Source organism: Melospiza melodia, chromosome 2 (genome assembly GCF_035770615.1).
Source record: "Melospiza melodia melodia isolate bMelMel2 chromosome 2, bMelMel2.pri, whole genome shotgun sequence".
NCBI lineage: Eukaryota > Metazoa > Chordata > Aves > Passeriformes > Passerellidae > Melospiza > Melospiza melodia.
Window position 1 is genome coordinate 18,997,043 of NC_086195.1, and position 15,989 is coordinate 19,013,031.

General features: G+C 41.9%; 1 protein-coding gene across 3 annotated transcripts in view; it reads right to left on the reverse strand.

The window, feature by feature from the left end:
- Positions 1 to 15,229, reverse strand: part of EGFL6 (EGF like domain multiple 6) — a 29,836-nt gene extending 14,607 nt beyond the window's left edge. For 2 of the 3 annotated variants that reach the window (XM_063150389.1, XM_063150391.1), the window contains exons 1-7: positions 15,162 to 15,229; positions 11,225 to 11,337; positions 8,967 to 9,059; positions 6,062 to 6,181; positions 5,100 to 5,219; positions 4,279 to 4,413; positions 2,429 to 2,551 (exon numbers count right to left, since the gene is read on the reverse strand). In XM_063150389.1, the coding sequence (XP_063006459.1) occupies positions 2,429 to 2,551; positions 4,279 to 4,413; positions 5,100 to 5,219; positions 6,062 to 6,181; positions 8,967 to 9,059; positions 11,225 to 11,337; positions 15,162 to 15,229 (772 nt within the window). Of the gene's footprint in view, positions 1 to 2,428; positions 2,552 to 4,278; positions 4,414 to 5,099; positions 5,220 to 6,061; positions 6,182 to 8,966; positions 9,060 to 11,039; positions 11,100 to 11,224; positions 11,338 to 15,161 lie in introns of those variants that run through there. The other variant, XM_063150390.1, reaches the window with a different exon arrangement.
- Positions 15,230 to 15,989: the final 760 nt, after the last annotated feature.

Here is a 15,989-nt window from a genome sequence, read left to right on the forward strand (position 1 = left end):
GTCTCCTTTCATAATCCAAAAATTAAGTTATATATTAAATAGTTTTCATTTTTTGAAAAAAGCAAATATTGCTCCATGGTAGCCAGGTTGGGTTTTTTTATACTAGAGACAATTGCTATTAAGAACTAATGCTTCCCTGTGAAAACAGGATTCCATCTCAGTGGGAATAATTATGTGGAGTACTGGAGGCTTATTTAAGGGGGTTTTTGCTTAGCTGCAGCACAAGCCCTGCTGGGAACTGGGCCACAGGAACTGTAGCCATTGTCACCAAAAGAAGTGTGAAGCCACAGCCTTCAGCTCCTAAATGCCCAAGATGGTGTCCTCATCCCATTAAACCCCACAGCAAATTTTCTTTTGGCTGCAGTAAAGGCAAAGCTTTTCCACAATTGCTACATGACATGGAGAACACTCAGTATTTACTGTTGGCTGGTACATCCAATTGTTTGCGTCACTATTTTAAAAAAACATTTTCCCCAGTGGCAAGACACGTCCTGCCCCCATGAGTTACACTGGTCAGTTGTTCTTGAGGATTGCAGTAAAAGTCAGCTATTGAAACAGTCAGAGCTAAAAGAATCTCCTTCACTTCCCTCTTAAAGAGAAGGTATATGTGGGAGAATTACCACCAGAGAAACCAGTCTCTATTTAGCATCTCTCCATTTCAGGGTTCACCTACCACTGATTGTATTTTAATTTTCCTCTACTGTTGTTTACCACTTTCTAGCTGGACCCTCAACTTCTGACCTGCCTGTGGCTCTGATTGCTCTCTATGTTATTCTTCTATCCTGTCTTGTAATAAATCTCTTTTCCATTTAGTGTGTTCTATTCACTTTATGAATCATGGGTCCCTCCCATGCTAAACAACAAATGGATTTTAATAATTGGAAATATGACAGGAGGAAGGAGGCAGAGGGCAAACTATGTGAGAAAAACACCTGTGAGAAGATAGGAATCATCTGAATTCAGAACTGATTTTTTACAGGGCTAGACCTCAAAAAAACTCTCTTCATAAGTGAAAAAAATTTTGCTATTTATATTTAAGCAATCATTCTTGTTGAATTGTTTTTGCTTGACGATAAAGTATTTTATATGTAGAATATATATTCTACATGTAAAGTCAAAAAGAACATTTCCCTGGAATTTTTGCCATCTCATTTAAAAAATGCAAATAAATGAAAAAAAAAAAAAAAACCAAAACCAACAGGTTATTTTTTCAGACATGCATTTGTTTAACATTTCACCTGTGGTACATTTTGTTTTAACAAAACCATGCCAAGATGTGTCATGTCAGTTTGCTTTGGTATCTAGTCAAATGCATCCTTCCATTTCAGTGAGCTGCAGTGACATATCACAAGACATGTGGTCTAGCAAGAAACCTGGCTCATAAATTGAATTTGAGTAGAAGAATGCTCTAAACATCTCTGCTGTGGTAACCTATGTCCGTATCAAACCATTCAGTATCAGTCAGATTTTTGTGTATTTTTGCATATTTTTGCATGTCAAAAGTCAACATTTCTATACTGAAAGTTGAAACTTAACAAAATGGTGCTCTCCTGTGCAGGGCCAGGAGTTGGACGCGTGGGTCCCTTGCAATTCAAAATATTCTGTGAAAATATTAATTTATCAATGTGTATTGTAAGTTTCAATTGCTACCACAATGAGAGTAGGAACATGAACAAGAGAGGGACTCAGAGAACATCTGTGACCATGAAGTATAATCATAAGACATAGCTGATCAACCATTACTATATATTATGTAGACTTCATCTGCTACAGACAAAAACTTTTTTAATGTTTGAGCAGAGGTCAAGTGTCCTCTTGAGGAAAACATCTTTAATGATGTTGCAGGAGAAACATCTGAGAGGATTAATAAAGGTATAAATTAAAAGGTTCATTTTAAATATAAAGACAAGGACAGCCTTTCTTTCTTTCTTTTTGAAAGGTCATATTCAGTTAAAGTGGGAAATGACATCTTTATATGACGTCTTCCATATTCAATAGACAAACAAAGTGAAAACAATTTAACAGAGATGTCATAGCTTTTCTCTCTTTTCTCATTTTTTGTTAAGTTAGCCTTCTGGGAGAGACTGTGTATCCCTCCAAGGAGCTAACCTTGGGAATTCATTGAGAAATCACTGTATATTTTTTTAAACTATTTTCTCTGTTTCTTCAAGACAAATTAATTTCTCTGTTCTACTTGCAATTCCTAGAGATGAGACTTGAAGACTTAAAGGCAAAATTAATTTGAACAAGGGATACTTGTATTGACTATGCTATGAGTCATGCAGTTAATATATTATTTTGAGGAGAGGTCTTGCTTTGTTGGTATTGCAGCACTGTTCAGCATGACTTTTCTCAGAACACGCCTTGTGATGATCAATTATTGGAGAAAAACAGCACAGCAGTATTGGTGCCATCCAGTGGTACTCACCAGCACAGTCAAATCCACTTCCTCGGTAGCCCTGCTTGCATTTGCACTGGAAGGATCCCTGGGTGTTGAGGCACTCTGCATGGAGGTTGCACCTGTGTGTATTTGTCACACATTCATTTACATCTGGGGGAAGATATAAACGCCTCAGTGAAAACTGTGTTGAAGCCCAAGGCTCCTGACAGCCTGTTTGTGCCACGCATCTCATCCAGGTTCTGTGAGCACTGATGTTAGACCAAGCCAGTGCAGAGACCATCAGAGGCAGAAGGATCCACACTAGGACAGAAAGCTTGGGGTCAGCTCCAAACACACAGATGCTGGCTTAGGCATCCATGGAAAATGTTCATCCCAGTAAAGACAAGATGGATGCAGTGATTTCCTGACTGAGGACAGGATTCAAACTGCAGGTTGCACACACTCTTCTATTACCAAAATGCACAAAGCACCAAGAGAATGGGTGACAACAATTAAAAGAGAGCTCACCAAAACGTTCTCATTCTTTCACTCACTGTAGAGAGAATGAAATGGAAAGTAACCCTGAGCGTGCCAAGATGTCAAGATCTATAAGCTACCTCTCACATTCCAGCATATATATGATGCTGCATGAAAAAAAGTTAAAATAAGGAAAATTCAGTAGAAAATACTACATTCAACTCACAGCAAAATGTACAGGCATCAAGAGTATTTGATTTTGCTCCATTACAAAGATGTTTCTGATTTATCCCACATGAGGGAGTCATGTTGTTGCACAAATGTTTGTACCACTCACATTTTATCCAGATTGCATAATTTTTAGCAGCTGACAGGTCCTCTCATAATGTAAATCAGCAAACAAACAAGTAGCAGGAAGACTGACTCAAAAGTCTGGTGTGTCTGAAAGTGAGATTTAAGTTTGCAAATAAAATCCTCCCTTCTGAGACTGTTCCAATTTTTCTCCTGTGCACACATATCGTATGAGAAAAGAAAATATTTTTTCCACTTGAAGTCTCAGGGTTTGCAGACATGAAATACAAGCCTAAGTCTCCAGACTTGCCTTATGATCTTCCTCCCACTCCTCACTTCCAATATCAATTAAACATAAACAAATCCCATTAATTGTCTTTTATGCACGTGTATTAGTTCCAACACTTCCAGGCCCTTGTGTAGTCAGCAGCTTGAAAAATACTCCTGCAGAACCTGCTGCAGTAACTTATATTTTGCTGTTCTTCCAGCATTCAGTCAATGGATTGAAACAGGAGTTAAGCATGTTTTGACATTTGTTTTAACACACGAGAATGTCAAGATAACTTTTTGCCTGTATTTATTTTTGTTAGGGAGAAACTTGTTCGCGCAACAGAAACCTGAAAAGTAATTGAAACCTACTATTTTCATTCTTTTTTTTTTCCTCAAGTCCTGTTCAAACCATCCAAATAACTGTTTTTACAGTCATGAAGGCACTTCACATTCCTCAATAATGACATGAAAAAAGGGAAAAAAGTATAGTACGTCTGCTTATTCATCGCAGTTTCAAACCAAGACAACAAAAAAATGATTCTTTAACTAAACCTTTAACAGAAGTAGCATTTTTTAAGTCAACAGTTGCCAACTTAGAGCAAGCTCTTGCACACCTTGACTTGGCACAATGAGGCAATTTAAATTGCAAGTGCCAGTGATTCGGTTTTTCATAAGGCTACAGAAAAAAAACCAGAGAAAAATTCAAAGTCCCATCAAGAATATTCTTAGTGTGACATCTTCTACCCATTTCTAAGGCAGCATCCCCAGGACAGGACAGTGTGCGGGGGGCAACCACAGGGAAGATGTGCTCTGTGGGAATGAGAAGAATGAAGAAGGAACAAGCATGGGCTGGCTCCTACCTGCACAGCTGTAGCGGCCACCGGTGTATTTCAGCTCATATCCCTGCTGGCACTTGCAGTAGAAGCTCCCAAATGTGTTGACACATCTGCGGTTGTACGAGCAGACAGCCTTGCCTGTGGAGCATTCATCAATGTCTACAGCAGGAGAAGGGATGCTGGTCAGATCCATGAGAAGGTAAAATAGGAAAAAAACTCACTGGGATTTGCATGAGAATGGTTTGTTCTTGGCTGTCACAAATAAACTTAATCAATAAATCTTGTGATTTCATATTTGGTGGTGGCTTTCACACATGTTCTTATGAGTGAAGCAGTAAAATGTGAACTAACTTTATGGAAGAACATAGTACCAAGTATTATAACCAATGCTTTCTTCATCACAGGAAACTCACAGGTAATGTTGAAGCTTCTGGAGAAAAACTGAGAAGTTTGTATTGTGGGTCACCACAATAAAAGAAAGCCCCCATCCAAACAAAATGCCCAAATCCTATAATATGTGATGTCAGCAGGGCAGCTTCCTGCAGGTAATGCACAGTAATTAATGGCCTCATACCAATAGGGAGAAACCAAATCTGTTGATGACTCTAAATCATGTCAAAACATTGAATTATTTAATGGGGATGAGAGTTATCCAAAGAATTTCATGGCCAATAGTTCAAGAAAAAATATTTTTTTTAAATATTAAAATTTTACATCACACTGAGAATAACAAGAAGCATTATTTAAGCCAGTGAGGAGGGTTAACTACTTCCTAACCTTTCCCCAGAATCTTATGGCTTCAGGGATCCTGCAGAAAAGAAGCTGAGTGAGCTCTCTAACCATACCAATGCATGTCCTTCCATTTGGTCCCAGCTGAAGGCCACCTGATGGACAGAGACACTGCACCTGGCCTTTGACTTCTTCACATCCATATTGGCAATTCACCATGTCACATGTCCTAGAACCTGAAAACAGTATTTAAAATAACAAAAAAAGCAAAATTCTAGGCAGGAATCACACAATTTTAATTTAGATATGTATAAACACAGAAATTAATCAGAACAATAAAAATACATTCATTATAAAGAAAGCTGTTTATAAATTAACATAGAAAAATTGAGGAGTCCATGAGATATTTTCTACAAACAAAACTCTGTCACCAATAAACTAGAAGGTTCTCCAGGTCTGAAAAATCAGGTTGGCTAAAAAAGGCAGGATGCTTTCCATTTCACGCTGGCTTAAAGACAAAAAAGATAGGTAGAAATACCTATTTTCATAAGCCTTAAATCATACAGCAAATGTTTGCAAGAACAGTTTTCACCAACCGTCAAAAGCATATTAACACAGATAAAATAAATCAGTGGTGGAGGCACAGAAAGGTAAAGCAAAGAATAATGCATGAAATTCAGCACAGTCAAAAGTTATCTGTATTGGTGCTTTGCTTGAATCCATTCAGTTATCCTTATTCAACAGATGAACTGGCAGGAATGTACACTGAGATTGTACTAGCTGTTCTTCATCTGAAGCAACAGATCAAGAGACTGTTGCTTCAGATGAAGAAGACTTTTACTTCTATCAGGACCAAAACTACAAGACCTCTGAAGACCAAACTACAAGTATGACCTAGTTTACTTCACCCAGGAGCTACCAAATAGAAAATCTCTTTCAGCTGTGACAGCACCAGGGAGCAGGGGCAAAGACCCTATCCTGAATAAGCTAAATCAGTTCATCCCAACAAGAAAATCTGCTGGGGTTAGATGTGATTGGGTGATTTTTGTGCGCCTGTTCCATCAGCTCTGGTACTTACTTGCACATGTGCCATCTGGCATGAGCATGTACCCGTTGAGGCAATAGCACTTGTAGCTGCCGTGTGTGTTCATACATCTGTGCGCGCAGGGACGTGGCTTCAGCCCACATTCGTTCACATCTGCAGGAGTCATTGGAACTGAGTGAGTGCTGGCCTTTTATACATACATTCATGCATACAGGTGGATAATATTGCCTAATGTGTGGAGTTCCCCAGAGTGAAATTGTCTGGATGGAAAATAAGCCAGCCCCTTGCGAGATGAGAGTTGAGCAGACCATCTGGCTGAAAGACTGCTAGTAAAACCGACATACACAGACCTCTACACTTGAAAATGTAATTCAAACTCTGGCCACATCTGGCACCTTGTTAGGAAGAAGTGGAGGGGTGGAGAGAACTGTAGCTGATCTTTTTTTTTGGGAGTTTTTTAATGGATTTATTCTGGTCCTAGCCCTCCAGTTGACCTCTGAATTAGAAAAGCAAAAACATGAGACTAAGAATAGCAAAACAGTTTGAGATAATGTGAAACAAAGATTTTTACTTTAATTTTTCTGAGCTACACACTGGCACCAAGGCCATCAGTAGCAGAAATGAAATACAATTTATGATAATAATTATGTGACTTTAAAAGGATCTCAAAAATATCAAAATCCTGAGAATCAAACATCCTAAATCCTTCTCAAAATCCAGGATTTAAAGGCTTTTTGGAAACTAAATCTATTTCAAATTCCCAACATCTATCCTTCACAGAGAGAAAATGAGAATTCTGAAATGTTTATTTGTGTGGTATAGGGTGAGCAGTGCTGACAATGATATTTTGCCTATGACAAGGGGACAACATCTGTGTTTTTTACTTCCATGACCTGACACCTCTACCTCTTGTAGTGATTAGTAAATAGATAGAACTCATTTACAGAATGCACCAGCATATGCAGCCCATTCAATATGTGTTTAACAGCACATATGACCAATAAAACAATTTCACTAAATATGCAGCTCTCCAGGCAAGCACTGAGGAACTCCACTTCCAATGGGAGAAGCATTTGTTCTTGTGTCACACCCTGCAGACCACAGGAACAAAGTCTCCAGGCCATTCAAAGCATAAACTTTGTGGAAGTGCACAAGTGCGTGTTACAGCTCAGTCCAGGGAAGAGAGAGAGTTGCATTCTATTATTCCCACAGGGTCTGTTTGAAAAATAACAATTTGTCTGCTTGCAAATCTCACTGGATTTTTGTGCTACTGTGACTCCACTAAATAACTAAGACTCTCTTAACAAAGAAACCACAGAGCACACTAGAGAACAAAAGTTATTCCACTTAGACCATACATTTTCAAAAGTGCTTATCTGTACCTATCTCTCACAATGCACAGAGAGCATACACAGCTCTAAAAAAGAACCTATGGAGATAAGGCTAATTAGCTCAGACTTGGTGGCAGACTAACACAGGCCCCTTATCTCTGTTATTTTAGTTAGCTCTTGTTGAGCTTGCTCAGCAGGACATTCTGCTGTAAGGACAGACCAAGGCTACATCTGCCAGTGAATTAGAAGTGGGTATTAGCACTCCTGGCTGATGGAACATGACCACCTATACAGCTATACTGGTGAAACAAACAGCTCTTGGACACTTCTGGCCTGTGCCAGCCACCACTCCACTGAAAAAATCCTGCTCCTGCTTCAGGAGGTAGAAAAGCCCAGGAGCTAACAGGGAGTCTGTGCAGTGCTTCCTCCAAGCCTCAGCCTCAGAACGTGCTGAAGTGCACAGAACTGATCAGGTTGCCTGTGGAGAGCATGTCAAATGCCCATGGAATTACTGCACAGAAAGCACCTAAAGGCTGAGGGCTTCTCTGTTGCCTTTGAGCAACATTTAAGATGCCAAATAATTTTTGAGGTTAAACTTCTGTGTTTAGAGGCTGAAGTTGTAAGTGGTACTTATATATCTGTTACACATAACCACAGCTGCTGTTTCCCTTTCCTCTCTAGTGGTGCTGAGGAGTTAACTTCTTTCCCTGTGAGGAATGACAAAAGATGGATTTTTCCAAAATACTTAATAGCATATCTTTAGGGCATATTGTTTGAAAGATACTGTGTAATAAATGGGCTGGTTTGACTATAAAAAAATGTGTTTTTAGCATGTCAATGGGAATATTTTCAAGCAAAGTCTGCAGGAGCTCAGGAAGGTAGCAAGGACAGACCTAGTCATTTGTGTGGTCTTTATGTCATGCTTCCATCATAGCACCTACAGTTCACTCATTTGCCTCTCCATGCACAGTGACCTGCTCCTTTCATCTGATCCAAGACAGGGCTCTCATATTTTGGAACAGGAAAAAAAAAAGCTGAATTCTTAGCAATGTGCTAACTGAAATATTTCCATGTCAAATTGCAAACTCATGGGGGGAAAATGGTGCATTTCAAGTTTCTGAAAATGCAATTTTAAGGACTCCCAATGATGGTTCTCAGAAATACCATCAGCATATACAAACAGCCCAGGCAGATTGATAAACTAATATCTACCATATAATAATGCAAATCTTTCTGACTAGAAGATTAATTTACAAAGAAATATGGGCTGCTAGTTAAGAAAATAACGGGTTCTGGAATTGGCTTCCATTTCTTCTGGTATCTTCCTAAATAATCTCTCCATGCCTTAATCTTCTGACTATAAACATGAGTTTGCCCTTGTCATCAGCCCATAGGAGATAAACAACACAGGTCCAAACTTTTGTCTGCTGAAGGAGGCTTAGAGTTTGCCTGGGATGCTGGAGATGCAAAAGCCTGACATTCTCAAGTTCTTCTACATAAACAAGAAAACATCCTGGTTTACTGCTTTGGAAGATTACAAAAACCATAGTACAAGATAAGGAAACAGAAAACCAACAGTCTCTCCTTTCTGGAGCACATGCACAAACCTTGATTACAGGTTTTCCCTGTAAATCCAGGGAAACATTTGCATTTGTTTGGTCCCATGCACTCGCCATACTTGCAACCATGTCCACAGGTAGCTGGTGGAGTCAGCCAGAGAAAAGAGAGAGAAAAATAAAAAATTAGAAATATTCTATTAGAGAACTTTTGCCCTGCTTAGTTGCCTAAAAGGTGGCACTAACTCAGAATAGCGGCACTAACATTAATTACAAGAATTTGGTTTTTTCCAGGTTTGTAAAGACAAAAGGTCTCTCCCTCTTCTCTCTCTGGTTGTTTTTTTTTTTTTTTTTTTTTTTTTGTTTGTTTGTTTTTTTGGTTTTTTTTTTTTTTTTTTTTTTTTTTTTTTTCTGCAATACTTACAAGGCACATTTAGTTTTGTACTCCTGCCTTTTTCCTTTCTTTAGGAAGCCTCTGTGAGAAGCAGCTGGCCAGCAGCTTGAATTGCTATGCTTGGCATCTGGAGCAGGAAAGAGGCAGCAGCACTCTCCTAGAGCCAAAGGAGACACATAATCCTACAGCAGTTTACAGTCTTGGATCTCCTCAGTTACAGCTGAGGAACGTGTCTGTCCCGTGGGGAACACCCAGAGCACATCTGTCATCAGGCAACTGTCCTTAGCACACATCCCAGGGAGTATATTGGCATCATGTTTACAATAATTTGAGAGGGCTGCATTTAACCTGGATGCATTAAAGAGCAACTCTAAGTCATCTGGATCATCAATCAGAAATTAAATGCTGACTTTTATAAGCCTTAAGGCTGCTGAAATCACTTTAATTGTCAGCATGGGGGTTATTCAGGAAGAGCAAACCAAACATGCATTTACGTCAGGACTGCCGCTGAGGAAACAGTGAAAGAGTGTGCACCAGGGTGTGAATCTCAATTCCTTATGTAGTTAAGCTGATCTGCAAACTATAGGAAAGTTTAGTTGCTATATAGTAAAATTAATATTAAAATTCATTTTTCTGAATTCAAGTATCTTCCCTCCATTAACAGATACGTTCAGATGTACTGAAGGTACTGACTCTGCAGACTGAGGCATTTTTCTACATTTCTTCCAGGCCTGAATGCAATGTGACACACTGCAAGACCAACTTGTTCCCCTGGGATCCAAAGCATCCCTGCTTGGGGTGTTCTCCCATGGGATGGAATGGACCCCTTTCTTTTCTGTAACTGAGAGGATGCCAGACTGCAAAAGACCGGCTTGCAGGGTTAGCACTGAAGTAGTGCTGGATTTACAATGCAGAATTACATTATGGATGGCTTAAAGTGATTTGCTAAAGGACAGTCTTAAAATTTTATGAAAACCTATTGCTTTAAAACAAGACAACCTACTTCACTGGCTGATCAAAAGTTACATTTCCCAGTTATCTCTCCAGGTATTAATTTGCATCAAAACTAAAGTGCAATTAAGCAATGCAAGAAATACTACAATATCCCTTTTTCTTTTGTTAAAATGGCATATCATATATACAGAGCAGAGAGATTTTAGCATCTTTCCCTTTTAGCATATGAATTTTCAGCAATGAATAATCTTAAGCCTTTATACAAATTCACTAGATATAAAAGGCCAAACTCTTTGGGACAACAAGCGCAACATCTGAAAAGACCTAAAACATATATTTTATGATTTTGTTGTGTTTTGCCCAAGCAAAATTGGATAGAGAGATTCTACACTGCACTCTCCTTGGGATATGTAGACCTTTCACAAATTAGAAGTGTCCTAAGAGTCATTGTCTCTTCATTAAGAAAACGATCCACAGACCAGAACACTGGCTGGCTACCCAAGCTCAAGTCAGGGGCACTTATTATTGAGGTTTTTTTAGTATTTTTAGAAAAATGGTTCTCAGAGGCTGTGTAATCTGAAGATAAAGGATACCAACTGATATGAAATAATTTTAGAGATCCTTATATAGCATTAGAAAACACTGCATTTATGGCACGTACTCAACAGCTGTAACAGTGCAGCCACTGACCAGGGCTGTGCAGGAGGTTAGAACAGATGGTGCCTTATGGATCTTAGAATTTTTGAACATGCAAGTTATGGTTTGGTGTTATTTACCCAAAGCTCTGCTTTTTTTTGAGGAGATGGTCTCTCAAGCATGTTTTATTTGGTCTCTCACAGATTTGGAGATTTCACTCCTCAGGAGTTTTCCTTCTGTAACTTCTGGCAGACATGTAAGAAACCTGCTTATTAGTACCAAGTAGGCAGCAGCAGAGAGGAAACAAGCAGAAAGGTAATGTTACCTTCACAGTGGCCCTTGTTGTTCTTTCTCCAGCCAGGACAGCAATCCCACCTGGAGCCGTAGCGACACACCCCAGGCCGGCCCACAGCCCTCAGCTGCCCACGAGCTCTCAAGCTGTGTGAGGAAGGACAAACACTAATTCCAGCAGGAAAATGCTCTAGTCCATTCCTCTGCACACCCCTTTGTACAATTCTCTTTTGCTTTATCCACTTGCAGCCATTTTCATTTCCCCAAACCTACAGCAGTGCTCTTTGACAGGAATGCAATCTTCCATTTGATCTGAGAAACTGTGATGATGGCAATGTTTCACCTGCAATAAATTAACTGTGCAAGGTAAACACTTTCTAATGAGAAACACTGAAGGGCAAAAAATAAAGCCAGCTCCTTGCTAGAATGAGCCATCTTAATATCAGTGAAGTCAATAGGGCTGCCTCAGTTTGTGTCACATGAATAACTGGATCAAATACATGATGCCATAACTGACAGCAATATTGCCTTGGATGATGAAAGACTGATTCCACAGAAAAGCATGTTGAGAACATCAGTCAGCCCCACAAAAGCTAGTGAATTACAGGATCATAGCCACTGCATACATGCAAAGTGATTGCATAAGTACTGACAGTCCCAGGTTCTCTGGTTGTATGAGACTCCCTGACCGACAAATTAATTTTAATTTCACCTGCCAATAAGCCCAGGGGTTCAAAGTCATTGTGCAGATCAACAGCTGTAAGAGTTGGAAAGCCTACCATATTAATTGCCAAAATTATAAATCTGATGGAAATTCACAAATGTGTAAATCTTCTAGACCTCCTCTGTGCTTCTATGAGTGCTGTGGCTTTAGTTCTTTTCTCCTTCTGCTTGCTGTAAGCTGTCCACCTTAAGCCTGTCCCCTTTATGAAATTCTGTTCTTTATCCAAAATCCTCTCTCTGCATTGCTTTATCCAAGTCATAATTTAAAATGCATTTTCTTCAGAGAGTCCAAAGTGTTGGTTCTGACCCAGAAAATTCCTGTTTGGTGAGAGCTTTGTAGTAAGTGGTCTGGGGTCCTGAGGGGGCACAATACACTGCAACAGAAATTTCACAGTGGGGAAAAAATGGTGGAAAAAAGCCATCAGGCAAGAACTTTTGCATGTTTTTGTCTGAGGCACAAAAAAGGTAATATTTTTCATATTAGAGGAGTACTTTGAATGTATCCTCCTGTGCTTATCTGTAATGGCTGCACTCACATTGAAACATCACTGAGGCAAACTAGTAGAACAAATATATGCATACACTCATACACTTCAAAGACACGAGGTGTTACTCCAGAGTTTTCTTTAGCAGCTGAACCATTGGAACTAGAAGGGAATTCAGAGGAAATGCATAAGCTCATGTATATGAGATACTCTATACAAAGAAATGGTCTTCGTGTCACCCAACAAGTAAAAAAGCTTCAGTGCAGGAATAAATTGTTCTGAAGCCACCCAACCTTTGCCATCAATGCAGTTTACAGGAGTACATGTTCTTGTACATGAACATCTTCAGACAGGTGAAAAGGTGTGTTAAACAGCTCTAACTCCTCTGTGTGTGACAAATCAGCAGCCTGCCTCTGCATCCTATAGACAATAAAATAACCTTTTTCCATTTTGTTATCCACATGTTGCTGCCTTACATCACTTGCAAGTATAACGTTAAAGAACGTATGTTCTGCTTGCAGACTAGAAAGTGGCCTTGAATTCACCTGGATAGTAAATGTACATTCTGCTTGCATCTCAGAAAATCCCTCTGAATACATCTAGATAGTGCTATGACTCCCCTGGAAGGTTAAAATGCCTAAAGCCTGGAGGAAGAAGGATCTCATTCCTTTCCAAAATGTGCTCATTTTCACAGGAAAATGGATTCAGTAATGTTTTATTTAATAATTTATATTAAAAAAAGTCATTGTAAAGCTTACAGTATCTCTCAAGATTTCAGAACAAAGTTTCCTTAAAGCTGGGAAATGTTCCATAAAGCTACAAATTAAATTAACATAGCTGAACTCTATAGATATTGCCCTGGACAAGGTCGAAAGACTCGTTGTGACTTCCACAAGAAGCATCAAGATAAAACTTACCTTAGGCAAAGATCAACTAGATCCCAAAATCTGGGAGGAAAACCAGTTTTGGCAGGTTAGTCCCTTTCATCCATGAAGAATCAACACCCATCAGCTTAGCTATTTCTATTAGGAGTTCAGCATTTAAAACAAAAATTAGAAAGAGGAGATTCTTTCAGGTAGGAAGACCCTTTCTGGGAGAATGGCAATTGAACCTTTCTGGATATTGGAGAAAAAGTAATGTAGACTGGAGGCACAGGGCACTTCTGATCCCTCCTTGTTGGATATTCCTGTAGGATTTCAGAGGAACTATCTAAAGTACCTGAGTGAGATGGCTGGACTTACCACAGTCTGCTCAGCATGCAAAAAATTCCTGGCCTTGAAGAATCTGCAGCCAAAAAATGTGACCAAAAAAGAAAGGCAAGAGAATGCACACTGTGCAGTCAGATCACGGTGCAGCGGAAGAGTGCTGTCTGAAGAACTCTGAGAGGCAGCACTGGTGCTGAAGGTAACAAATAGCTACTGAGCAGTCCAGGGTGCCCAGGGCGGAAAGAAGTAATTGAATTTTTGTGGCTGTGGTATTGCTGACAGCGCTATGAGGCATTTAGCAAAGAGCAGTGAGGATAAATAGTAACCACAACAACCCAGGACTGCCTGAGTTGAGGAGACTGAAATAAAGAGCTGGCTGCATTGGCTGTCACAAGATTGCTGTGTGACAACATTAGCACAATTTTAAACTAAGCGGGACTAAGTTGCACTGCTGCTGTAACCTGTATTGCTGTTATGGTTTAGGAATGGTATTCCCCAAATCAGTCCCCCCACCAACACTCTCCACAACCACACGGCACCCTCTCTTGCTCCCCCAATTTCCCCTCATCCTTCCCCTAGCAGCAGGATGGACATGAGAACTGGAGGCAAAATAGGCAAAGATTGCAGGTTGAGGTAAGAACAATTTACTGGAAATAGCAACCAGATAAGGAAATGAACAGTAATAGCAACAATACTAATGACAGAAGGAAGAAGAAAAGAAACATTTCACACGAAAATACCCCTATGATAGACCGGATGGGCTCCCTCCACCACATTTTGTTGACTGGAAGGAATCCCTTCTTCCTGGAGGTCACTTCTTTTCCCTCACCCTAGACAATGGTGTGAGGTGGTACAGAATAACAAATGTCCTTTCTCTAAGACATAAAAGTGTAAGAGCAGGTCTGGAGTTAATGAACTTCCAGTTCCCAAGGAGCTGACCGCTCAACAGCCTCGCATGTGCTGGAGCAGCACACTGCCACTTCTCGATGACAAATGTTTCCATGCACAGATCTCACATTAAAGAAATAAACCACAAAACATCTTGAAGGCTTCACATGCAGTTGCTGGGAATTGTCCCTTTGGGAGCTCCCTTGCTGCAGCACTTCTGCTTCTGGAGAATTGGCAGAGGGAACACTGGAATGGCTTGGTCTGGAGTAAGAGGTTTTACTGATCCTCTCTCAAAATCTCGTTGGAACCTCTGCCTCCATAGAACCCAACACCTGTGATGACAGGCTGCGGGTGAAGGGCCGTTTATGCTGGCAGACCAAGAACTGGGGGCGCTCACACCTTCCCACAGGTGCTGCAGCTATTCCCCCATCGGGACCGCAACTCAAGCTGCCGCTTTTCCCAGAGCTCGCGTCCCCAGCTCCGCTGCGACGCCTCGGGAGATCGGCTCGCACCAACCGGGCGGGCGCCCTTCAGCACCACGGCCCACCCGCGCACACCCCGCGCCCGGCGGGAGCCCCCGACACCCGCGGGGCCGCCGGGGAGCAGCGGAGCAGCCCCGGGCCCGCCGGGAGCGAGGCCGCCGTGCCCCTCCCGCCCGGGTCCCGCTCACCTGCCCGCGGCGGCCAGCCCGACGGCGAGCAGCGCGGCCAGCAGCGCGCTCCCGGGCGCCGCCACCATCGCCCGGGCACGGCGGCACCCCGGCGCTGGCTGGCTGGCAGGCAGGCAGGCAGGTAGGTAGGCAGGCTGGTAGGCAGGCTGGCAGGCAGGCAGGCAGGTAGGCAGGCAGGTAGGCAGGTAGGCTGGCTGGCTGGCTTGCAGGCAGGCTGGCAGGCTGGCTGGCCAACTGGCTGGCTGGCAGGCCGGCTCGCCCTAGGGCTGTGCCTCGGCGGCACGGGGCATATAAAAGGACGGGGCGGGGCAGGCCCGCCTGCAGCCGGGGCGGGCAGAGCCCGGAGAGGGGCGGGGGGTCCCGGCCCGATCAGCGCAAGCTGCCCCGGAGCCGCCCACGGAGTTGCAGCGATGCTGCCCCGGGGAAAGCCGTGTCACGAGCCCGGTGCGAACCCGGCCCGGCCTAGAACCGGCCGCTGGTAAATCGGTACTTGGGTAAATCACCATTTACCAGCGCCCCACAGCCGGCGTGCTCGCGGGCTCTGCCTCCGCAGGCACCCGCCGTGCCAGCGCTGAGATGGGTTTCCATCCCCGGGAAATGCATTCGCACCGAAAGCTTTCCAGGCTTTGCCCTGCAGGACCGTCCCTGAACAAACTTTTCACAATCTGCAAAGTACTTGGATATTAAGAAAAAATTTCTCTAGAAAAAACTTCTCCCGAGTTGCTGACATCTACTGCTGGTTTCTTCAGACTTCTGAAAGTACAAATGATCTTCCAAAGTACGTTTAAGTCACCGTGTAGAGAGGAGCAGTGTGAAGTCAGAAGTACC